We start from the raw sequence: 26968 nt of genomic DNA on the forward strand, positions 1-26968 counted from the left end.
GAAATGTCACACTCAAAAAATTCTACACGTCATCATCATGTGTCTCAGTTGCTATCCATCTCTCAAACCGATCAGTCGCTTTATCACCAGACACTATATTCGAGATTCTTTTGTGCGGCGTGCGAGCGTGTGCTTTTTACTTTACTATGAAAGAGTTACAAGAAAACTGTGTCATATTAGACACATCGATCCTTCCCAAGCGACCGTGTATTTCGGTCATAAAAACATTCTTGGACAATGAGCTGCAGCTCGATATGTCGCTTGTGACAAGTATCCAGCCTCACAACGTAAAGAACGTTGTGTACCTGGGTATGCGAGACAAGGACGCGGCCGACAACATTGCTTCAGCCCATCATTTGAAGCATTGTATTGAAAGTGAGGGGACAAAGTTTCCATTACCCATCTACGTCGAGAGCAGTGCTGTTGACGTACGGATTCACGATCTCCCGTCGGATATGGATAATGTGGTTATCGTTAACCATATGCGCCAGTATGGAGAGATAATTGCAATCAGAAGTGAAGTTTGGAAAAGCTACTTTCCAGGCTTCATTAATGGAGTTCGCGTCGTAAGGATGAAGCTTAATCATCCGATTCCCTCTTACATTACTGTGGACGACGAAGTGACTTTGGTGTCATATAAAAACCAAGTCAAAACTTGCCGTAACTGTGACCGAAAATCTCACCCGAAACAACGTTGCTCCGAAGTGGCAACAGCGGTAGCAGCAGCAAAAAAACAGAATTCACAATCGGAGATGGGGAAAAATAACACCAGCAGCGATAAACATCACAGCAACAGTAACATCAACAACAACATGAAGACCAACGGCAATAGCAAGCTTGCGGACGCAGCTAAAGATAAGCAGTGGCCTTCTCTTCCTAAACCGGCAACTGATGCAGATCTACACATAAACAATAGAGCAGTGATGAACAAGCGACAAAGGTCCGTTGAATCGGAAACAACAAGCAACCATACGAAAAAAGTTAACACGAACGAACCAACTTCCAGTGATAGTGATTGCAGCCTGACCACCGTGAGTTACATTTGTCCCTACACGCAGCGACCATACACGACCTTCGTTTGAGTGGATTGAAGATGAACAGCAGAAACGTGCTTTTATCGAGGATTACAAGCAGAAAGTGGATGCTTTGTACCTAGCGCAGCAAAATGAACGAGACAAAAATATTTGAATTGTTTTTTTTATGATACTTGGCTCCGTTGAGTCTTTTTAGACAAATGAGCCTTACAAATAAACAGATTGAAAAAAAAAAAAAAATCATCATGTGTCTCACACTTAATTTTGCGCTTATTGTGAAACACATCCATTTCATGTGTGAATCTTATGCTATGAATCATGCCTGAACGCTATGGATTTGAATTGTGACACACTTGGATTCTATGTGCCTCATATGGTGGTATCAATAGCTTTGCACATCATAGTTCAATACTCTATAATATTCTACTTTATCGACTTCTACTTTGCCGACTCTAACAATGAATCGTCAAATATATAAACAAAACTGCCAGAGGCCAGAGCTTTCACATATCTTTTTAATGGGTCTGATTTGGGATTCGATTATCTGTTGAGGTGTGCTGCTGCCGGAGTCTTCGTTCGATCCCACTATGCCAAGGTTGTTCTCATATATGGGGCGGGTTGATAGGATAAAGTCACAACTCTTGTTTTCGATGTTTACCTTTCTGAGCAAGCAATTCACATCGCATTGAAATGCAAAACACTTTAAATCCATCTGTTTTGAACAGTAGTATGATTCAATGTGCAATACACTTGAACTGATAGTGAAAGATTTTCAACATTTCCAAGTTTGAAACACTAGAAAATAACGTATATAACACATTGAACCAAGGTGAAATACACTTAAAGTAAATGTGATTGTGCATTTAAAAAATCAAGTGTTTAAACATTTCGATCAAACGTGTGGAATTTTTTGAGTGCACGACTTTTTGCCGCTTTCCAGTTTGTTTTTGTGTGTCTTCATCATGGTCACTACGAAAATTATCAAATGGTATGAAAAAACGTTTAAAACCAGTACTCGTCACCACTGGGTACAAAAGGTCGAATGATGAGAAGGAAGTCAAAAGGTCGAATGGGCAAAAGGTCGAATTATGCGAAGGTGGACAAAAGGTCTAATGATGAGAGGGGAGACAAAAGGTTGAATGGAAAAAGTTCGAATGGACAAAAGGTCGAATAGTTCAAAGAGAGACAACTTATTTTAATGCACACCGGGAATACATTATTATAATGCACACCGATATCACCGACAAACCGACATGAATAACCAAAGAAATTACCATGAAATTTCTGCTCAAAGCACACTACTGACACCTTTCTTCGTGTTCGCGGAAAACGTTTATCTAAGCCCCGAATACGCGTGCAAAATTTATGATTTGGTTCGTGTCTGATCTATTCTGGATAAATGAATATTTATCTAAATAAAAATTTATCGGTTTTGACAGATCGGATCGCTGCACATTTAAATCTGCCGTTAGAGATTTTTAAGCAAAAGTTATTTTCAAGTTTCATGTCGGTTTGTCGGTGCCGATATCTTAAGAAAATAGAAGAATATAATATTTCTTACAAACAAGCACAGTCCTTTCGAACAATAATGTTGTTATGGTCTATGACCCCTAATAAACGGGTACCATACACTAACAATATACTATATGGTATGACAATACCACATAAAGTTAGGATGATATCCCGAACTGGTGGTTAGGCGCTTCTTATGGTTATTGTCTATGCAGGTGGGTATTAAGCAGACTTGTCAAAACACCGCGCACCGTGCAAAAATATTGCTCACCGTTCGAAGCGATCACAGTTGGTTTCGGTACCTCTTCCCGGCTCGCCACCGATGCGAAGAATATACCGTACTGAAGATCCTTTCTGTTTTGATGCTGTTCTTAAATTGTTCAGTGCGCACCGTTTGGCAAATAACAGATACCGTGCCTCTCTACACTGTTGCAAATAGCCTTAAAACTTTCATAAGACATGACTTATGAACCTGGATAATGTTGATTTCATTTGACACTTATGACTTCCATAGGCACGGCTAATGAATGATTATCGTATAACATTAAGTGGTTCTTATACGCCTTTAGCCTATCCCATTTAACAAGCGATGATACACTGAGGTAAATAGACCTAAGAATTTCATTAGGCACGACTTATGAAGAACATATATGAATTTCATAAGCGTGACTTATAAATCATTTTCGGGTAACATGAGGTATCTCTTATAAACGCCTTTAACCATTTCATTTTCCTAAGCGTTGAAAGACGAGTGGCCAACACACGGACCCCTCACCCCAACGTCCATTTTCCGGTTCCAGTCTTCTCTGATTTATTATTTTTGTCGACTTTATTTTTGATAAGGCCAATCAATGAAATTTACACTCATTTCTTATGGCTAAAATTCATAAGTGTTTCTTATGGAATTCTTACGTTCTTTTACCTGCGTATAGACGTGAGCGCAAATTACGGACTCAATAATCTTAACACTAAAGGTTCGAATCCACCCAAGTTACCTTAAGCATTAGTACAAAGCCTTAAATCTGCTTTACTTCAGAATTACTAGTGCTTATAAGCCCATATACAGCATTGAAAATGCTACGAAGCCTTTAATCAACTATTCTAATGCTATTAATCTTTATTCAGTACTGCTTATGCTAAATGCACTTAATCAGCATTATAAGAGCATTAGCGGTGCTTGTTAATATTTTGACAGGAAAATCACGTGGTCAGTATTTGCAACCGGTGAACACTCGTGTTTATTTCAGTTACCATGGGGACGTAATTTGTGATTAGCCCCGGTCCCTTTCAAATCGTATCATTATTTGTGTACGGCCCTTATATTTGAAATGACATTTCACATTCATCTAGTGGTGGCCAATTTTCATTCGAATAATCGATTAATCGATTAACGAACCGAAAAGTAAAATATTTGTAATCGGTTATATCATGCCGATATAAGCATTAACATCTCCAGAGGATCATCACCGATCGTTTCAAACATGTGCTGCACTCTCATTGGTGGAAAAATGGCAGCACAGCGAACAAAAAAAAATCGATTAGTTGTTAATCGAGTAATTAAAAAATGGGACATCTCTGATTTTGGTGTGATTGTTTTGATAAAAATGAGCGCAAAATTTCATATCTACCGAGGGGGCAGCAAAACCACAAAATTACCTTGAAAGGGACCGTGAAAGAGGACACTAAAATAGAAAGTTTTTCTTCCGACAGTTTCATCTTATTATTCATCTTTGGTATTTGTGTGTTGTTGTTGATAGTGAGTCTCTTCACACGCGATTTATTTTACCACTTCGTATTTTCTCAGGCTCGTAACTCTCGAGCTACGTAATGTACGAAGTTTAAACTAATACTAAGTGGGAAGTGAGCATATCAGTATTTTTTTTAGAATTGGACAACTTCTGTATTGTAAGATTAGAGCCCCGGAAATCCTGAAGTGAATAACTTCCACCAATCGTGTGTTTAAATAAGCCAATTTTCAAAACAATTATTATCATCATCTACGGATACTAGGGGATACAGTAGGGGATAGGAGAGCTACAGTCAAGGGGATACAGGCACATAATTGTTATTCCAGAAGGTCCCGGTTCGAGTCTCACTACACGAAAAAAATTCAAATTTTGTGTAACGACCGCAGTATGACGTGATTCATCAATTACATTGGAAGAATCATATGGTGCCGTGACCAGGATACCGGTCATCTGGAACGAGATCTCCAATTACAACGTCGGAAGGACGAACCATCATCAGCCTAAAGCAGTGCTCGATCAAGACCTAGACGCAACCGTATCACCGTCATCGAAGTCAACAAGATGGTATTCCTAATTCCTCATCCTACAACACTTTACCCTGATTGAATCACAGCAGTTATGGCTCACTGGCAAAGTGATCATTTTTGGAGCTTTGTCCTCCAAGCTCGATTCAATCAGATCCTAATCCCGGGAACTCAGGCTTTGCACTTGGCATAGTCAGGCCAGGGTTGTCTAAAATGACACAACCGCCACAACGAGTCTCCCAGCGCCAGGATCAGCATATACGTTAGTCCCATGTCGACTATTCCTATTCCGAATATGTTCCCTTACCTGCGGTTAATCATATCGAACGAAGCACTAGGAGGATGCCATTGCGATCCAACATCAAACTCGATGAGAGCCAGCCACCACTATCAGAGAAGCTAAGGACAAGCGGCCATGGAACCGGCATACATTCAAACAAGCACCATATCTATCAAACCAAGAATAGAAGCAGCAGCATGAACGACCATTAGAACAGAATGAACAGAAGGACGCTCAACTCATCAGTCACCATCGCGCATGCAGTTGAGACACTATTGTTTTTAAAATCATGTAGCTATGGATTAGTTTTTCATACGTTCGACTTACTAGTCACTAGGAATATTTTCACAAAACTACAAATCGCAACAGGTTTAGCTTTAATCATTTCATTACGATTTAACTAAAAAAAAAAAATCTTTGTATTTTTTGGGGGCCGGGATATTGACGAGTGCACGGATGAATTTGAGTTCACTCACTCGACAAAAAGTGACACAACAGCGGGGCCCTGTTTACTAAAAATGAACATATCGACAGTGAGCATGCATAAGGGCCTATACGCGATGATCGATTCTCTTCATCGATTTTCTCTTTGCATTGCTACAGCTAAGCGAAACAATTTTGTAGAATTTATTCAATGTAGAGTTGTAACAGGTTGCATTGGCTATCAAAAGCAACAGCAAACGCACCGACAAACGTTAAATCTAGCGAGTTATTAACAAAAGAGAAAATCGATGAAGAGAATCGATCATCGCGTATACGCCCTTATGAATGCTCACTGTCGATATATGTGTTCATTTTTAGTAAACAGGGCCCCGCTGTTGTGTCACTTTTTGTCGAGTGAGTGAACTCAAATCCATCCGTGCACTCGTCAATTGTGATTCACAACACTTTTGTTGTCGATTCCATGGAAATGTCATATGAAGGGCAAATCCTATAAAGCATCAAAATAGCCATGACGAAATGTAGCAGTGAAATATTTTACCACTTTGTTCCACTGAAAAGAATTGAATCTGTATTTTGTTTCCACTTTGTTTCAAATCACAAATGACGATGGTTTAATTATTATCTATTATATGAAACTGTATAAAAGGCCAAAGATTTTAAATAAAATATTCAGTAAATCAAAATACTCCGAGTAGGCACGCTGCCTCTCGGAGGCAAGAAAAATCATTAGTTTTGATTGGATTCGCAATTCGAGTTCACTGTACCACCGCCGAGCAATTGGAGTCATCCTCGTTAACCGAAATAAACACAACGTAGGGCCTCATCATTGGAAGAATCATATGGTAATGTATTTAAATTTAATGTAATTGTTAAGAATTGACAGAATTTCCCCTACATAACTACCTTGGGTTGATCAATGTTGAGTTATTTTGCTGTGATCAATGTACACTAAATTTGACATCGACATCGACTACAATAGGAACTGACACTATTTCGTCACACATTTTTTGTTGATTTGCAGCTCAGTATAGTACACAAAAACGCCAGGCATGTTGTGGGATAAAACAATTGCCAAAAAAATACATTATTTTTTTTCAATAGCTCCATCATTGGTTTTAAATTAGGTTTTTGAAGCAGAGAAGAAAATGAAGATTGCATCAAATATATTATATTGACAATATAATCCACTCTTTCGCTTAGCTGGCGAACCGATTTTTTAGCGATGAAAGCGCCTCTGTGGCCAAAAAGGCTACTAATGTATTTGTTTATCTTTACGAGGGATAAACTAAATGAAATTTTTTATAATATTTTAAATGTATGGATTTTAGCAAATTATTTCATTTGATGACAACAGTGATACGTAGGACAATTTTTGATGTAATATGCTAAATGTAATTTATGAAAATAATTCGACTTTTATGTTTGTAATAAGTACTATATTCGCGCCCCTCTATTGTAATTGGATGATTACTGCTGACCTTTTTCAACGGTAGATGGTGCGTGAAGCAGTAATGTGTGGAAAAGGCATGAATGGATCATATTGTTAATATGATATATTTGATTGCATTTTATGATAACGTTGATAAAGTTGTTTTACCTGTCAGAAGACGGTACTTTAAATACTGAACAAAATGTTGGTTCATATGTCAACGAAGTAGGTAAGGAAGGGGTATAACGACCATAAGGGGTTGAAGCACCTCTTTGTTCTCCAATTTGGAGGACAACCCTACGTAAAATTACCATGCATCATCATTAAGTACTTTACAGCATGTTCGTAGAATGATTGTAACATAGAATACTGTGACTTTTCTCAAATTAAACGTTTGGTTTCCAATAAGTAGGTGCTTAGTACAACATTAATTGAAAATTAAGGGATTCAGCTATTGAATTTCAAAGTCAGAGCAAAAGCTTGTATACAGGTTCTCCACCTGTTTAACGTTTTGATAGTAAGCATCATAGTAAAGGTACACCGGTGCAAGTTGCAACAGTATGTTTATCTCTTTGGAAGTGAATATTCACTGTAATTATGTTTGAGAGGCATTGTGTACTACCAACAATCAATACGAAACTAACGATTTTAAATTGGCTCACTACTTGACTAGCCTATTGGTCCCAAGCAAACGATAAACGTACCCTATTCTAGTCGAATTTCTAGTACTACCCAATGTTTGTTTTGATTCGCTATGAAAGTTTGACAGATAAAATGAGGGGTTATTGGTTTTACCTATGTTTCGAGGGGTGAATCGATTAGCTTGGGACCGAAGAGAGTACCAGAGCTGAGCCAAAAAGTTGAGCACGTTATTTTGGGACCTTCTAGTCTTAGAGTTACCTCTATGGTACTACCGCAAACTATATTAGAAATAATCTCAATTATCATTCACTTCCGCTAAGAGCTACATCTACCTTTTCAACTTCCCCACGCGTTTCTACCAAAAATATTGCGGTTTTGTGAATGGTGTAAATGATAATACATTTGACTATGTAGTGATATGGACAAAAATTTGAAACATAGGATATTCCATAAAAGTTCAAGTGGAAGAAAATGTTATTGTTATCTGCTCGAATGAAATGGTTGATGGGTCATATCATATCATGTTTAAAATGGTGTATCCTACCTCTCAAACTTTTCATGGAAACATATTTTTGTTTTTTTTTCCTTCTAGAACCTCAATTTAATAGGATTTATTTATGATAGGCCAAAAAGGCACCTCATTTTCTTAAAATCAGTGGTATTCTGCATGCTTTGCAAAAACTCCAATATGAAAAATCATGGATTTTTTTATCTATATCAAATAAGCTTGTCTAGAGCAGTTTCTATAAAAAATATTTCATTTTTTTCCAATTTTCTCACGAACGATTGCATCAATTCCATCCAAACTTTGCCAACTGAAGCAAGCTGAAAGCAAATTCTGGTCAAAAATGCTGACAAACCAGGCATATGCAGAAAATGTAATAAATCCAACCTTACATTGAATGTAAGATAAATTTGTTTTACAATTTGCAATAATTTTGTAATTATTATTGAATTGTGCAACATAAAAAAATCGTAGTCCTGCGTCAATAATGCGGTCGTGCTTTGGACACAATCCATAAGATGTTTTTTAATCGAATCCTGTTTTGTCCTGTATAGGACATAATTTCTGGAACTGTCTTTATAAACATTTAGGTATCAAGTAGGCTAAAAAAAACATCTCGCCACACTGCACAGTGGTCTAAAAGTGCCAATACGTGCGTTTTTAGTTTATGCGAAAACGGTCAATTTAAGCCATATAGTGTCTTCGGAAAAGTTTGTGCAATTAAAAAGCCCTTCTTTTGAGCTTAGCCATTTAATGATTAATTCACCTAGCAGGAAGATGAAGAATTTACTTTTCTTGTTTGTCGAGATAGCAAAATGGTGTCTTGAGCAAAGTTTTAGACAATATTAAAACAAACATTTTTGCTCAAGACGTCAACCCTCTATATCTTTTGTTTACAGAGATATGTTATTTTTTTGGTAAGAGCCCTCAGAAAATCAATTTTTGCAAATAACTTTTCAGGAAGCAATTTTTTGACATTAGTGCGTTCTACACTAATGTTTGTTTTTTTTTTTTTTTTTTAAATACGCCATTTTGTCTTGGGCAGCAATTTCCTATCTTCAATATGTCTTGAGATATTCAAGGTTTTGATCCAAAATTAGTACTATTTCCAAGGTCAATAGCTCAAATTTGGGCAAAATTGGGCAAACCAGGTTGATTAAATTTGAAAGTATACTTAAAATGCTGCCCAATGCATACTTAATCATTAGTCTTCTTTAGTATTCTTTGCTGATCTGCTTATTACCAAACTATAGGGTCACGACTTCCCGTTTAATTGTGCTACTGTTGTTTTTTTATGAACATTAAAAACAACATTCAACCTCAAATGATTACTACCTTTATCTGAATATAGTTATATTTCATCAACCGTTTCATATAATATCAAAGAAAAAAATATTTATCGTTACCCATTTCCTCGTCACTTTCAGAATTGTCGCTTACTTCTGTTTCACCATCGGTTCATGCACCGGTAGATGGACTAGAAGCTACGCAACCCAATTTTTATTTCTAGGCTCCTAGCGGTTCTCCTCCAAATATTAATCAACTCACGTTTGTCAATAGTTTCTAAATATTTAAAATAAAACACATATTTTCAAACGTTTCAAATAGTGATCAAAACAAATTGAACATACCGGAAGCAACCAAAAAAGATATTTCAGTGCTAATTATCGTAATTAGATACAACCGCTCAAGTTCGAAAGCTGACACACTGCTACAGACACCGGGACTCAAATAATGGGAGGAACAAGGACCAATGTTCGTTCAGTTAACCGGTTACTACAACAAACACCGAGAATCACATTATGGGAAGAACAAGGGCCACTGTTCGTTCAATCAATCGGTCACTACTACCGACCAGTCAGTGTTGGCAAAATCAGAAATCAGTTGATATTTTTCCGCTCTCATGCGCTCGCAATATCACGCGTGGTATTGGAACAAAATATCATGCTTGATATTGATTTTACAAGCTCCTTTGATATTGCGAGACTATTCACAACGTGAAAAAATCAAGCTGAGAGTTGACTCGACACAAAAATGATTCCATTGCACATCATTTTCTCTGAAAGAGAAAGCATAGTTTGCTATCTCTTTTTAATCTTCACCGATGGCAGACGCGAAGGGATTGCTGCAAGCCATTATGCACTGTAACTGGAAAGTACCCATTAATGGGTGAAAAAGTGCCCATTTCGCGGTAAAGTAGGTAAACTCATAAAATGGGTAAATCGTCTTTACCCACTTATGGGTAAAGAGTTTATACGTCAAATCAGGTACTTTTTACCCATTTCCATAATGCATTGTTTTCCGTAACTGGGTAAAAAAGTACCCATTTTTTTAAATGTATTTATGGGACTCAAATTTGTGGAATGAAACAAATATGCTTTTAACAACGTTATAAGCTAAGAAATCATTCAAATCATATAGTATTTCTTACCTTGAAGCTTTTTGAAGATATCACCACTCTTTAAACTATTCATATATATCACATTTTGAAATTTTCAAAACGTAACAAAGGCACTCGACAATGTAAACCAAGTATATCAGCAACGCTATGGTGCAACAAAGATATTTTTCACCCAATAATGGGTAAATATGTACCCATTTTTGATCCCTGAACAGGTTTCGGAAATGGGTGAAAAATTACCCACTATTTGACATTTTCATTTACGCATTTTTTGACAGGTCTATACACTACCACAAAATGGGTACTTTTTCACCCATTAATGGGTACTCGCCAGTTACAGTGTGGAAGTTTCGGTTGCATTCGGGAGTAAAGCAAAAATCATTAAACTCAATTTCACCACAGTTTGGTGAGATTTGCAGTTGGTGAGTTTTGTTAGCTTGATATTCCGAGCTGCGATATCACAGCTTGCAAAATCAACCGCAGTTGTTTGCTTGTTGATTTTTGTCTACGAAAATCAAGCGTGATCTTGGGCGTTGGTGAGATTTGATTTTTTGATATTTTCCCAACACTGCTAACGACACTGTGAATCACCTGCCGGGGGGAACAGAGACCAATCGTAGTTCAGTCATTTTTTGAGCACTACAATAGCTGCCACGAGAAACAAGAACTACTGTTTATTCAGTCAACCAATCGCTACAATAGACACTACGAATCACTTTCTTGTCCTGTCAACCGCTCACTACAATTTAGAATTTGGAATCAAAACATTTACCACACGCGGCTTTGCAACGCCTACTTCGATTTAACCGAATTCGAATTTTCTTCCTTCAACACCAATAGTAAGTGACGTATGAAGGAGCCTATGGTGCTTATTACGAATGTCACTTCACGGTGAAAACTTGTCACTTGTCGTCACGGTGAAGTGATGCCCATTTGATTTGTATGGTAATCACGGTATGGTATTCTGAGTATCACTTCCCTATCACCGTGTAGTGACACCCGTAATGAGGCCCTATATGTATAAATGCATGAAAACGATTATCTGTAAACGGTTTTCTATAGTTTGGTAATAAGCAGATCAGCAGAGAATACTAAAGAAGACTATTGATTTGGTATGCATTGAGCAGCATTTTAAGTATACTTTCAAATGTAATAAACCTGGTTTGCCCAATTTTGCCCGACTTCGAGCTATTGGCCTTGGAAATAGTGCTAATTTTGGATCAAAACCTTGAATATCTCAAGAAATATTGAAGATAGGAACTTGCTTCCTAAGACAAAATGGGGTATTAAAAAAAAACAAACAGTAGTGTAGAATATACTAATGGCAAAAAATTACTTCTTGAAAACTTATTTGCAAAAATTGATTTTCTGAGGGCTCATTACCAAAAAATGACATATCTTTGTAAACAAAAGAGATAGAGGGTTGACGTCTTCAGCAAAAGTGTTTGTTTTAATATTGTCTAAAACTTTGCTCAAGACACCATTTTGCTATCTCGACAAACAAGAAAAGTAAATTTTTCATCTCCCGGTGGATTAATCATTAAATGGCTGATCTCAAAAGAAGGGGCTCTTTAATTGCACAATTTTTTTCTAAGACACTATATGGCTTCAATGGACCGTTTTAGACCACTGTGCACTGCTGAGGAATAAATAAATCAAAAGCATGGTAATAAAAGCTTGACGGCATTCTAACATTCAAGGGCAGCAGAAGAATAAAGGAAAGTCAGCCATGACAAAGCGTAATTATTAACAATTTCCATCCACGATCGAAATCGCACCTCACCCTGCTAAATGGTCCTACTTAGCAGCTATTAAGGCCCAGGAAGTGATAATTCCTGCATCGTAAATTATCGGCCCAATGATTTTGCGATGCGAGATGAAATCAATCAAGGCACTTGGGGGGCTCCACCCCAAAAACAGACACAATCATGAATCCATCGAGCGGAGCATTGCACCTCTCCCATCCTTCCAAACTGGATTGTTAGAAGATTACAATTTGCTGATTCTTTTGAACCGCGAATGCCGAATTTGGATTGGCGAGGCATGTTTGGATTAACATAACAATAAAACAAGTTTCCGATTTGGGTAGTCGCTACTTGAACGACAAAGAAGACGTCCACATGATGGTGATGCTGGGCCGTGCCATGGCAAATTGAGCACGCCAGTGTTTGACTGCTCAAGGTAAACAAGCCTCGTGCTCGTTGAAAGTGAACACTGTCAGTGCTTATAAATGGAGCATCGTTGACGTCGAAGCACCGTGAGTATTAATTCCTACTTGATTCACAGGTAGCGCGTGATATCATCAGCGCCAACATCAGAACTGCATTGAGATAGCTTATCTGAACTTTTACAACCACCAAATGATATATTTACTCCGTTGCTACTGACTCCACCGTTCTGTAAACCAAGCAACAATTGTGATTCAGTTAAATCACATAACAAACAGAGTACACACCAGGAAGCTCTGCGTGCATTTACCAAACATGGGGTTCCACTTTTCCTAGGTTCTATCAATATTGAACATCCCTTCAAAGTAAAAGTGGCATCTCTGGCGGACAACATGTGCGTTCTTACCGTAGAGTACCGACAGACATCCAACAAATCACCCGGTCACTCATCGCGTAAAAGTATAGCTAACAACTAGGAAGATCGTCTAGACTAGATCAACGTCGTCGGTCCTGGCTGCAAAAGGAAGCAAGTAACAAGATCTCCGCTACTTTGCGTTCCGCGGTTGACTAAAAATAGCCGGTAGCCCGACATCTTCCATAATGGAAAAACAAACTTTTAGTAGTTTTTTTTTTCTGCATGTTTACATTCCGTAGGGAGCGTGTTATTTCAACTTGATTGATAATCTTCGCAGGAGTACTAAACTGGATGGGTAGGTACCTACATAACTCGACGAGAATCTTGTTTCAAGCACATGTGGGGCATCCGATTCACCCATCATCGAGGCGATAGAGTGCAATTTTCGCTTCGAAATAGCAGTTATTACCATTGTTTGTAATGGTAAGTACCTACATGTGAGACGGCAGTAAGCTGATTGGATACATCACGCGAAAACTAGCGAAAACAAAGGAAACTTCCCTCATGCATGCAATAAAAGTAAGGCACATCAACGGGACCGTTTACATTTATGTTGTTTGAACAAGAAACAAGTTCCACCAAACTATGAGAAGAGTGATCTCCCATTGAGGGAGGACGCAATAAATGACTGCCCCGGGGAGAACCGCCCGTTTTGGCGGCAGGGAACAAAACGAATGCAAAAAGATGTGCACTATTGAATGGCTTTCGAATGGGATAAAGCAAAACGTCCCGATCGACGAAGATCACCAGCCGCCACCGAGGACGGTGTGGGTGGAAGAATCGAGTGTAGAGCAGGAATTATACACAGTGCTCGCCTCTGCAAGCGATGAACTGGGAAAATAAAGATAAGATTGTTGAATACAATATTGCAGTTTAAATAGCACCAATTGTCAATAATTGCAGTGTTCATTTTGCTTGACAAACAATGTTGAACGTTACATGTGTGTGAGAGAGAGACTGGGTGTTGCAATATTTGAATAACTGTCATTTCAATTGATCGCTGGTGGCGAGGGTGGCACTCGCCATACAAAAGTGTGTGGATGTAAACTGCATCCCTTTTCATGAATTTCAAATAAAATATTCATAAGGGAGGTCTTCAGCGACGGTCTGGCAAAAAGGTAATGAAGATCATGTGTCAAATTAAATATATAAATGATCACACATACCTTTTATGCATTCTTATATAGGACCTATGCGGTTTGTCTTATGGAATTTCATTTAATTCAGTATCTCATGTAATATTTGATCTGCAGTCGATATTTTACTGTCAACATACAAATTTAGATATTCTTTTTATTTGGATATTAATGAGACACGACTCAAAAATGAAAATCTCACCATTTTAGCATGAAAACTTTCGAGGTACGTGGAAGTAATATCGGTCTACTGTACTCAAATTGAGTCTATAAATGGATGGAGCTTAGTCCTATCGAAGATGAGCCACGATCAACAAAGGTTCGGCATGTGAACTTGAACTCGCGTTTCTTTTTCACTCCTTAAATAGGTGTAATCCTCGATCATTCGTATGTACTAGCTAACTGAGCTTACTTGATAATAGTGGTTTCAATGTGGAAATTGACGACATTTTCGATGGGTAGCTATATAAAACCGAAAACAACAAATCAAGAAGACTGGCAACTCTTCCATTTTCTCATACGAACGTCATGAGACAGGTACATTCGCGTCATCTGCCGCTCAAAGGTAAATGCTTCGAACGAATTTGATAGCAAAGATTACATTCTCAGAAGAAGGGTTTGTGTATTTGATCATTTTTCTATGCGTTGCTTCTACCTTCACTCAAGTGCAGTGCCATTGTATCTGTCGCTTGGATTCTGGCAAAGTTGCCAGTCTTCTTGATTTGTTGTCTTCGATAAAACGTAATATTTTTGTGGCTGAAATAAAACTATTTTTTCGACAGTCAAACTAAAGAGGTGGCAAAAGTAAAGCATAAAGACAAATTTAACTGTTTTCCGCTATCCTTTTGGATAGCTTGGTTAAAAGCTTCAAACGTGTTGAGCAGTGCTGAGACTGGTCATTGTCATTGACAAACTTTCGCGCGATATTGACGAAATTGTTTTTCACATAGGCACTGTCGGACTTGATCCTCAAAAGGAAAACTTCGTCAAAATCTCATTCATTTATTCGTCAATGACATTCACTTGGTACCAAAAGTGTAATTTCGAGCATTCTGTGTCACATTATTGTTATCCAAATAGCTCAGGACGTAGATGCTTGTTCGCTTTAACGGCTCCATGTAATTGTTTTCCTCAAGTCATTTAATTTTGTTTCAAATTTAGTCAATAATAAAATCTCCATTAGTTCGTCACTGACAGCATTGTCATTGAAAATTGACATGGTTTGCCTTGACGATGACTATTAGCTCAAATGAGTGACCAAAGCAGAATTGTCAATATCACCGTGTATTGTCGAGATTTTGCAGCACTGGTGTTGAGTATAGCTGGACCGCTATAAAAATTTATCCGGTTTACCTAATTGGACTAGATTTCAGACTAAAATGCAGGATGAACTTCCGGTATATCAGGAGCACTTTGAGATTTGGGCGTTATTGCTTTTGTAAACAAAAATGTCAATCGCTGATTTCTAGTGAATAAAAGAACAATCTCGTGAACAAACTGTACCAAATGATAGAGGAACCATTTATCTACCCGGTTGTGTTGATAGTTTTTCAGATTGAGCTTTAATTGACGAGAAATCGTCAAATGAAGTGTTTGTTTACAAAAGCAATTACGCCCTAATCTCGAAGTTCTCCGGATATTTTTAGAGTTCAACGGTGACTGGATTGTCAGCTCGATTATCGACTGCATCAATTTGTATTTAAAATGTTTTAACACTTTATTTTCTACTTTCTTTATTTTTTTTCCTTCGTTAAACGGTCTCTGTTCCGCAATCTAGTGCCAATCACCGACGGGCATCGATTGCCATCCATTGACGACATGGCCTTCTGCAAATAGTTATTATTTATTGCTTCACAGTTTCAACCGTTTCAACAGCATTGGCTATCAGTGAAGATTGTCAATTTCTTACACCAAATGATATATTTTCACTGAATTCTCGCATAACTTTTCAAAAGGTCACGAGTAACAAATGTAAATCGAGTTAATCGATACAAACTATTGGTGTTCTATCATTGTATGTGATGCTAAAACACTCATTCAAAATTACTTTCATTTTTTCAAAGATAATCATAGATCAACATTTACCCAATGTACAGTTTGGAATGCTGGGTTCTTGATTGTTACTTCGGATATTTGGTGTGCCTAACATGATTGGTGGTCATATTCAGAAGGCTAAATTAAAGGTACCAGGGTAACAGTAATTTTGCCGGTGTTAGGTACTCTATTCTAAAGTCTGTGAAAAGGAATCTAGTATCATGCGAAACAAAGCGTGCAATGTAACACTAATTCACTATGTCATGGAGAAAAATCATCCAATGTAATATGTGCGCAGTACAGCATGACTGGTCAAAACGTCCTATGTATTTTGACGTAGGACTACGTCTGTGATTCCTACATGGGAGTACACTTTGTGAAACCCGGAAATGAAACATGTAACGAAATTATGAAAGATTTTGAACGTTAATAACTCAGCTGCCTCTGGGCCAATTTAAATAGTTTTATGACCAATCGATCAGGAATATTTCTACGCATCTATAAGAATACTTCCGATTGTTGATTTTCAACAAGAAACTATCGATAAAAATGGTAAATGTCAAGCATTTTCCAAAATCGTCGTACATGCATATGCTGCTTCCCCAACACAGTCATCAGAGAATTGTTTCTAGACGAAACATGTCGATATAACATTGCTGCTTTCTCAACACTGTCATCAGAGAGTCGTTAGTAGACGAAACAAGACGAAGTGGCATTCGCCTCCGATCTTCGGACGTGTGCGAATAGGGAGGATGCAATTGCGTAACATTTTGCACACTCATCGCCATATTCAGAGCCACACGCCCTCAACAGTCACACAAAATGCTCTCCAGAGTTGTAATCTTTTAACCAAACTTGGAAGCACCCCGCAAGTGATTTTGATCGATTCTCTTCATTGACTATCTGTTTCGTTAATAACTCGACGGCAAACACATTCATTGATACGTTTGTTGTTCTGGATGATAGAAGCGCATAGCAGAAATAGTGCGAAGTCATGGTCATCAAAAGAAGAAATCGATGAAGAGAATTGACTTTCACCTCTCTGCTTCTAAGCCCCTTACTTAATTCAGTCGTCGTCATAGCAATGCAAACTAGCATCGCACCGCTTTTGGTTCTTGGGTTACAGTTGCTGATTGCAATTCTGCTGTTCGACATTTTTTTAAGGACCACCAAAAAACATGAAATTACACTATTTTCCAGGGATGCCTAGAAGTCCAATTATTCGATTAACGATTAATCGTAAAGATTTTTTCAGCTGTTCGATTAACTATTTATCGAATTTTCAATTATTCAAGCATCCCTTCTTTTTTCTACTCGTTTGATTTAGCGCAGTAGAGAAAATAAATAAAAGTACCAATTTATCTGAACAGGCAAAGAGAAGAACCATGACGTGAAACAGGATCATAAATTCGCCGAAAAAAGTGTTAAGCGTCTTTCTGCTAAAGGCTAAGATTTACCAACTTGTTGGGAGAAGGAGTTTAACGAGAAAAACGTAAAAGGGGAGGAGCTTTAGCTGGATGGACACCGATATTCTGCGGCCTTCCAACCTGTCGCAGGCACCAGTTCAACCCCTATGCAGCAGCAGACGGACCGAGACTCTGCCTACACCTCATCATCATCTTCCAAAGTTTTAAGTCTGTATTACTATCGGCTCTTTTCAGGGCCACCAAGATTTTCCAAAATAGTTAAATTTCTGAACATTTCCCAACTGAAATTCATACCAAAAGGTTCTTTTCAGGGCAATCATAGTCATACTAAAGAGTATAAACAGAGAGAACCCCGCTAAAATTCCTATTCCTACATGAAACACAAGCTCCTGCTGCAGTGAACAAATAACATTTATTATATAGGAGCACGTAGTCGTACATCAAATTACAAAAGTGGTAATGTCAAGCATTGTCCAATGTACAAAGAAAAAGTGATAATTTATCACTGTTTTTATGAAATAAACGTTCTTCCCAAACCCAGTCGTCATAATCGAGTACCACTTGGTTGCACATCATTCTACTTTAACCTGAAAAGATATAAAAGAGCGCTGCTGTCTAGCCTTAACTCATTTTCGCTTCGGATGACGTGGCGAGAAGGCAGCAGAATCAGCAATAGCAGCAGTAGGAAAATGATGGCAGGTTAGGTAGTCCACTCTTCTACCCAACAAGCAACAATGACTGGTAGTTATTAAGAAGGAAAACGTCTTGGTAAAGAAGGCACCAAGCGTCATCGCAAGGTTCTTCGTGATAACCGCCTTCCGTCGTCTAGCTCGCCGTGGCGGTGTCAAACGTATATCCGGTCTGCTCTACGAGGAAACCGAGGTGTTCTCAAGATGCTCCTGGAAAATGTGATCCGTGATGCAGTCACCTACTCTGAACACGCCAAGCGTAAGCGCCATGGATGTCGTCTACACTTTGAGGCGATAGGGACGCACTCTGTACGGTTTTGGAGGTTAAATCATCACCAACTTTGCAAAACAAAACGGCTCTTTTCAGGACCACCAAGCTTATTATAGTAAAGAGTTGGAATAGAATTTATCTGTGCCTGTTTGTCCATATTCAGAACCACATGCCCCCAACGACCACACAAAATGCTCTCCAGAGTTATAATCTTGTAACCAAACTTGGAAGCAGGGGTGCAAGTGATTTTGATCGATTCTTTTCATCTTTCGTTAATAACTCGTTAATTGCCCTTTGCTTTCAAGGTATTGACATTGGCAAACTACGCATAAGGAGAGTATCGCTACTTGATAGCAAACTACTCATGATGGGAGGTGTCTGTGTAGCTTACCGGGGTGTGAAAAAGAAAGGCAATCAAAATTTCATTTTGTGATTGTTTCCCAAACACAGACATCATATTGAAGCACCACCGTGATTATGCATTGTAGCATTCTCTCTAAATTTCAATTCGTGCAGTAAGTGCTTCAGTGTTTATACTCCACATTGAATAGAGTCAATATTCGAAGTGGAACAAGTGTTTATTGAGAAATTCTGTAAAAATCTTCAAAATGCCTCAACACATGGCTGCTAAATATCTCCGCGAATATCGGAAGCGTGCGAGAGACCAGGAGACAGGAAAACCTGCGAAACAGACGCGGATCGTTGCTGAACGCGTTCAAATGTATCGAGCCAACGGTTATCATTATAGGATTTATTCTATAACCGCCCAATATCAAAAATTTGAATAATGAATTGTTCATTTTGGAGTTAAGTTTCTAAACCATTTATTTTGTTATTAATATATTAGTGAATGGAGCATCAAAAACAATCTCGTAGTTCTACGTCAACAATGCGGTCGTGCTTTGGACACAACCCTTAACTTTTTTCCTATATTGTAGCACGACATTCACTGAATTTTCACCGTTATTATTCACTGACTACGGTAAAAATAATGTTGTTAAAATGTATTGTTTCAAATCAGTTTAAAAAATAATCAGTTGATCTTCCAGTTTGTTTTTCTCAATATGGAGGTCTATTTGGAAATTTACGCGAGAATTGGCAATAACTGTCAACCAGACTACAAGCAATTTTAGCTTAGCTTAGCTTAGACTGATTGCACCTATCAATGGTTGCTACTCCGTGATTGATCAGAATCAGTGAAATTGTACAATTAATCAACTGAATGGGGCTGGGAGTGATCGTCCATTCTCATTGTACAAGTTTCAGTGACTTCATATTTTGTAGATCAATAACGGCGCCGGCCGCGTCCTTGCAATCAGGTGGGAGTAGGGAAGGAATATTAGAGTGACCTTTGTTGTTTGTGGGCCGTGTTTACCTCTGCACCCCAACAAAAGACACAGGAAAGGAGATTTTGTTAGGAAGTTGGGTTCGTTGGATCAATAATCACCTTGATAAGTGATGCGACCATGGTTTAAATTAATCAGTGTTATCATGCATTATACTTGGATTTGCCTGAAGCCTAAACAAAATGGTTGATCATTATAATATAAATCTGAAGACGTTCCATCATCGAAAAGCTGAAAATAAACTTAGAGCATAAGCAAAATTGACCGCCCGTGACAGCCAACACAAAAGAGTTGAAAACCTATTCAAACAAATCAAATCAACAGACAAAACCAGGGTGAAAGCTGTAAGAGTGAATCATTACAGTATAAATCTAATGCTGTTCCGTTATCAAAGAGCTGGAAGAAAACTTAAATAATTTAAATCAATAGATCCTGTCTGAATGAAGGCTGAAAAAAGGGAACAATTATACAGCAATTACCCCATTTTGTCAGCTAGCAAAGTATGTGTATCTTAAACATCCAGATATGAAATCACAATTATGTGGAGTTACTGAAAAATAACAGTCTGATGCGTGGAGAGGATGACAGGATCGAGTCATAACTGTAATGTGAATATTAGGTAGATTTATCATCATCAAACTATTCTTGAATTAACCTGGAAGAATGTTTGTGAATCATTGTTATACAGATAAATTAAATTGAACTTAATGATTCAAACTCCAGCCTGTAGAAAAGCTGAAAAAAGGGAATCTTTACAATGTGGATCCTACGATATTCCACTATCGATGGGCTGAAAGTATTCAGTCTTGATCAATAGATTTAGCTATTTGAACCAAAGCCGGAAACGAAAGAAAAAAAATATACGAATCCCTTCCATCGTAGTAAAGATGTACCACGCCATATAATACATATGTTCACTACCCTTCAGCATCGAATCGCCAAAACAAAGGACCACAACACCCGCACTGAACACTGCAACACGAAAAAGTTCGCCATCACCAAACACTGAAAGCTCCAGTAACACCCAAAATAGTTCAGCGGAGGAACAACTTATCTGGATGCCGCAGCCAGTCAACCAGACTAGAAGCAATTTTAAATAAAGAAGAATTTTCTTTATTTTTGGAAGTTTGTGGAAGAACACTTCAATCTTGAATTTCTGTGCACGGAATCTTGGAAATTTGTCTATGTTTGAATTTACTAAATTATTCCTAAATAACTAATCTTTGGATATCTTTGCAAATTTGTAAAGGATTTGCTTAGGATCGTCTGCAGAATTACTTCTACTTTCAGGATTTTCCTCAATAATTTTATGATTCTGTACGGTATTGTATAGAAATTGTCTCCATAACAGCCTTGGAATTATGTGCAGAACACTTAGGAAACTCCCGAAAATCACTTTTAATTTATCTTCGCATTCTTGATCATTCCTGCGAGAATATTCATAAACCGCGTCACGATGAACGACGTTGAGCCAATAGAGTTGTGTTTGTTCATTGTCGACTGAAACTGAGAAGCTAGAGCAGCGAGTGTGTAGAACGTTTGCGATTTGAATACTTGAATACAGCCAAGGAAGTTTCTGTACTTCTGCATCGACTTCCAGATGATTGACTGATTTTAAAGCAAAATCGTTCATTAAAATTGGCACGCAATCCAGCACACCGAGAGAGCCACCAAGAAACAGGATTTTTAATTAAAATAGAATCACTGCTACACCACCACTGAACATGTTAACCTCAGTCCCCGAATCGTTAAAATCATCCCAATAATAATAATTAAATAGCAGTTATTTATTTTTCTTATAAATTTACTGACTCATTCATCAAAGTACTAAAATAAAAATATTTAAAAACTTCTCAAAATAATGCAATGAACTAAATTCTTTTACATACAATTTTTGACATTTCAGAAATTCTGAGATTTACGGAGTTTTCAGTTAAATCAAAAATTCGCCGACTCCGGTAATCTAAACTCTGTCTGTATGTCAATAAATTATTGCCATTGTATCCATGTAGCCAAAATTTGCTTGACGGACATAAATGAATTGCCCCATTCTTTCTCAACATTGAGTCCCTAACACGTTTTATGATTATAATTGATTTTCACAAAATTGGCAAGAGCCTTCAAACGAAAGTAGGTAATTAAGTGCAAAATAAAAATGGGATCAATTGGTTTTCCTTCCGAGAACTCTCAAACTTAAAGCAATTTATCTAGGAATTTGCCTTCTCTACCCGGAGGGCAACTAATGACCGCCCCACGTTCATGCAATCCTCCAGACAATCCACCTCTTCATGGCATTGAGTCTCATCTCCAACATCACTGCATGCCAAGTTCTGCAACAACATTTCGCTCCTACCTGTAACCAACAGGTTCAACACTCCCCCAAGCTTCAAGCATTCCAAACTCAGCAATGCAATGGGCTTTAAACTTCTGGGAATCTCACATCACCGCACCGCGATGGATGAAGGAACTTAAAAAAAAACCTGCTTGACCACACGGACGGATTCGCGCAGTGTCAAAACAAAAACATTCGGAAAGCCGACAACCATGCGTCATGTCAGTGTTGTGGGCTCCTGGTGTCTGTCTGATGCTGTCTGATGTGTGAATAATCAATTACAAAGAATCGAAAAAGGATCATTACCCGGTGATGTTCCTTTGGTGATGGTTGTTGCTCTTCAGCATTCGCTTCACGTGTCGGACCCCACCGGTGTTGCCAGTTTGATTGGTCCGTGGAGCTCTGGACGGGCCGGCCGTGGATCTCCACCGGGAGCCACCGGGATTATCCAGCCGACGGTTGCTATGCGCTGAAATCGGAGTTCTTGGCTGTAGATGTTGATTATGGGGATGCTGCTGTCCGTGAACAGGGTTGCCAGCATGTTGCTGATGGTGATAATTATTCGTTGGTGGTGGTTGATAGTAATTGTTTCCGTTGCCCGTGCCCGCAATTAGCGAGTAACTAGAGGAATTTCTGTGGCCTAAGGACACCGACTCCAGCTTGTGCTGCTGGTTTTGATGGTGATGATGATGACGGTGAAGTTGTTGTTTTGTTGGATGTTGCTGATTCACATTTTCACTGTAATCACTGTTGGAATGCTGGTACGCTTGACAAGCAATTGCACTAATCACCACAATCATCATTGCCACTAAGCACAACTTATTCTGCAATTTTCCCATTTTTATCCCGCTCTGCTCTGCTGGCTACGTTCGACGCTCTGAGATCTGCAATTGCACACTTACTTATTGCACAAAAGCCGCGGCCACGGTCAGGATTTTCAAGATCGTCTGAGATCAGCACTGAGTGAATGAAATTCAACTAGCTTATAATTATTTCTAAACACTTTGCAATCAGCACTCAATTAAATACGAAAAGCAAAACCTCTTCTATCGATATTGGCAATCTCTTCTCTATTGCTCCGCGAAAATACGCTGTACCGAGGAATTTTGTTGCTGCTGCTGATCGCGCCAAGACCTGCAATTTACTCCGACGAAACTCACGGAAGACGTCGATTTTCGCAAAAAAGTAACTTTTTCGCTTTTTTCTATTGGCAGGGTTATTAAGTGCCGCGAGCTCACCGTTGTTGTGTCGATCTTTTTTTCGAAACAAGAGCTTCAAGAGACCCTACAGGAGATTTGCTGCGCGCACGCGGTCACTTATCCGACCAGACCGAGAGTCTCTGCCATACTAAAGCCCCGTTTGGTCGTAATCTGAGAATGTAATAATGAAGGCGGTGTGCAATTTTGCTGTTTTCAAGCCTCATACCTTGTTGTTTCCTTTTTCTTTACTGCTGGTGCTGAGGTTTGTTCTCTCTCACCGTAAGCGTCCCTCGACGACGCGGACGCGAAGCCGGTCAAACTACGGAGTCACTCCATGCTTGAATGGCTCTCCGAGTGCGTGCGCGGTCACAAGCCAAAGGGAGGATGAGATGCTGCGCGCGACGGAGAGCATTTTGGATGGATTTTCTGTTGCCTTGTTTATCCTCGCGTGTTCACGCGTACGATCCGAATGGAGTGATATGCGTGGAGAATCTACGAGAGTGACCCGAGTGGTGGGATTGATCAGAATGGAAGCTACATTACTATTAAATACCAACTGGTACTCTTCACTTCCCTCGCCGATTTCTCGCTACAGCAACAACCCCATAGAGGAGTCAATTCCCCATCTACTGGTTGCGACAAATAAACGATGGTAGCGTAAAGTGTGAGTTATCGAGGCGAGGAATACTTGTATTTGAATGTCGTTTTCTCTACTCATCCAGGCGAATTTCACGGGAATAAGATTTGAGATTTTCAATGCGATGATAAACAAACGATGCAACCGTATCAACTCAGCAGTGTAAAGGGTCCTGTGATAAAACTCATGATCTCCTGCTCAGTAAGCAAAAACGGTCACCACTAGACCACGACGCTCCTCGCTAGCTTCTGTATCTTACACCTGTCAGGGAAGGACTCTCATCCAGATATTTTGGCACCACCATTCTGAACGTGTTCGAGAATGCCTGCACCGCCGCTTTCAATGCTACGTTATGGATTCCATCCGGACCGGAAGCTTTCTTCACTTTCTATCCATTGCAGAGATGCCAGATTTTATTTTCAGAAGTCTGCGAAAAATGTCTGTGAATTTCAGAAATGTCTGTAATTGGGCTACATAAAATTAGCAGAAGTTTTGCGTGTGACGAAGGGGAGAGGTGGGGGGGGGGTCATGAAATAGATGCGAAATTTGAAATGTCTGTAAAAGTCATGTTCGAGCAAAAATGACCTGCTTTTAACGAATTGGACCTTATTGGAATTGGGAATGCATCCATTTACGCCGTATACGTTAAAAACAATTAATAAAAAGATACATTACGATTACACGACAAATGAGGTCAACTCAAAGTTGAGATTAGTTCACTCATATTCTTGAAAACGTAGCTAACTCATAGACTGAGTAAAACTTCCCGAGCTTTTATACGAATTTGTTTTCTAATATGAGCAACATCTCGATGTACATATGAACTTAGTACACGGAAAAAAGTTTTCATGTAGTTTCCATAGGGAATGCACATAATATTTTTCCATTATCAAATCCAATTATATTTTTCTCAACGGCATGAGGACAATTTCGGATCCCAATCATAAAGCAGTGAGAAATTCATCTTCAGTTGCACACTATACTTTCCAGATCCATGCTTGAAAGCTCGGTGCTGTAAATAATTCGGGTTCCAGTATGCACGATGCACGATGCACGAGATGATGCATGAAGTTTATACCACTCATATATCTATCATTATTCATAAAAAAATCTATTCACACCAATTCTTTTTTTTTTTTGCTTTTTTCTAATGAAATATAAAAGTAAACAATATTGAAAAAGGACTTCATCAATACTATATCGAATTCAATGATTCTTATGTTTCAAAGTTCATAAAAAGTATATGTCAGCCTTATACTTTTCATTTAAGCACGATTCATTGCATCCATAAGACTTATACATATGTTTAATTGCTTATCCTTATACTTTTTATGAGCGGATGGCAATGGCAAAAATCTATGTGGTTTGCTTAATACATTCAATATGAATAATTCTTTTCGTGCAGACAAATGGTAAGTTACAAATTCGCTGTTGTCGTTGTCGAAGGCGCCGTCGCAGTCGCTGTCGTAATCGCCGTCGTAGTCGTAGGCAGTACTTGGCAGTACTGTTAGTATATTTAAAATTAACCACCAACCGCTGAAAATATGAATTATCGCGTATTTCTGTTGTTCATTACATGCCAAGTGAAATTCGAGAACGTAATTTCATTTGAATAGCTTGTTTAACCAGGTCTCTTCACGTCGGTCATAGCTTGTTATGATTGCCTGAACCATGCGTAAAGAGAAAATTGAAACATTTAACGTCGCGTGAAAGTGGATCTTAATGAAGGCCTCTTTCGTAGCTTAAGGATTTCAAAGATCGTCAGTTGCAGTGGCTTGATTACTGAGCAGAAAAACGTGGTCCTTGGTCCTTTCATATTAAAAATGTATGGTATGATCGCTTGTCTATCGTGTATTTTGTAAAACTTTTCGTTGTCGTCGGTTCCGGGTTTGAATAGTTATAAAAACTTGAGTAACGCTATAATGTGATATGAGGGGCTCGGTGGCCTTAGAACAACCGGTTTTGCTTACTGAGCAGAACATCATGAGTCTAATCTCAAGCCCATCCACATTCAAGATTCGTCAATCGTTTTATTTGTTAACATGACTACATGGTAATAACAGCAACTCGATGATTAAAAAGGAGCTCGTCTGCCTAGTGGCAAACGGTTTTGCTTACTGAGCAGAAGACCGTGGGTTCAATCCCAAGCTCCTTCGCGTTATATGATTGTTAGGACATCAATTCAGCTTATCGTTTACCAAAACGAACCCTGCTGCAAACCCAACCCTATTACCCAATATCCCAGTGATTCCTCGTTGAAGTGCAGAGGAGTTCTCGGCTTCCATTAAAGCGAGTGTCACGTCAACACATTCCTACCTCTTCCTTTCTTGACCTGTATTCGGGCGCGGTCGGCGCTGGTATTGCCTAGTTTGAGATCTCCAGTTTTAACACATTGAGGATGATTGCTAGTCCCAAGCATCGTCTATTGGTTCTCTGTGTAATTACAGCTGGTCTGGCAATCACAGAGTAGCAACCGTGGGCGGTCAATCATGCTCATGCTCATGCTCATGCTATCAAATCCAATTATATTTTTCTGAATTTCACATAACATTCATGTGATCACATGAGTTCTATATGATAAATCACTTTTCATTTCACATTTCATTTAACATATAAGGTTCATGTGATTTTGTTGGTGCAATTCCCAATTATGATGTCACATGAAAGTTATGTGAAATTCTAATTAATATTTTCAATTGGATATGTGATTTATTCTTTGAGTGTGTGCTTCTAAAATGAGTAAATTTTTCGTAGATTTGTGTCATATTCTAAACAGATTTATGAGACTCGGACAA

The 26968-nt window shown here is 38.6% G+C and overlaps 1 protein-coding gene across 1 annotated transcript in view; it reads right to left on the reverse strand.

Moving 5' to 3' along the window:
• slow (slowdown) overlaps positions 1-23678 on the reverse strand; it is a 62053-nt gene extending 38375 nt beyond the window's left edge. Inside the window, exon 1 of the mRNA XM_065238183.1 lies at positions 22644-23678. Within this exon, the coding sequence (XP_065094255.1) occupies positions 22644-23176 (533 nt within the window). The 5' untranslated portion in view covers positions 23177-23678. The remainder of the gene's footprint in view (positions 1-22643) is intronic.
• Positions 23679-26968: the final 3290 nt, after the last annotated feature.

Source organism: Ochlerotatus camptorhynchus, unplaced genomic scaffold, assembly GCF_037179485.1.
Source record: "Ochlerotatus camptorhynchus isolate MF236.1 unplaced genomic scaffold, CSIRO-AGI_Acam_v1.1 ptg000734l, whole genome shotgun sequence".
NCBI classification, from domain to species: domain Eukaryota; kingdom Metazoa; phylum Arthropoda; class Insecta; order Diptera; family Culicidae; genus Ochlerotatus; species Ochlerotatus camptorhynchus.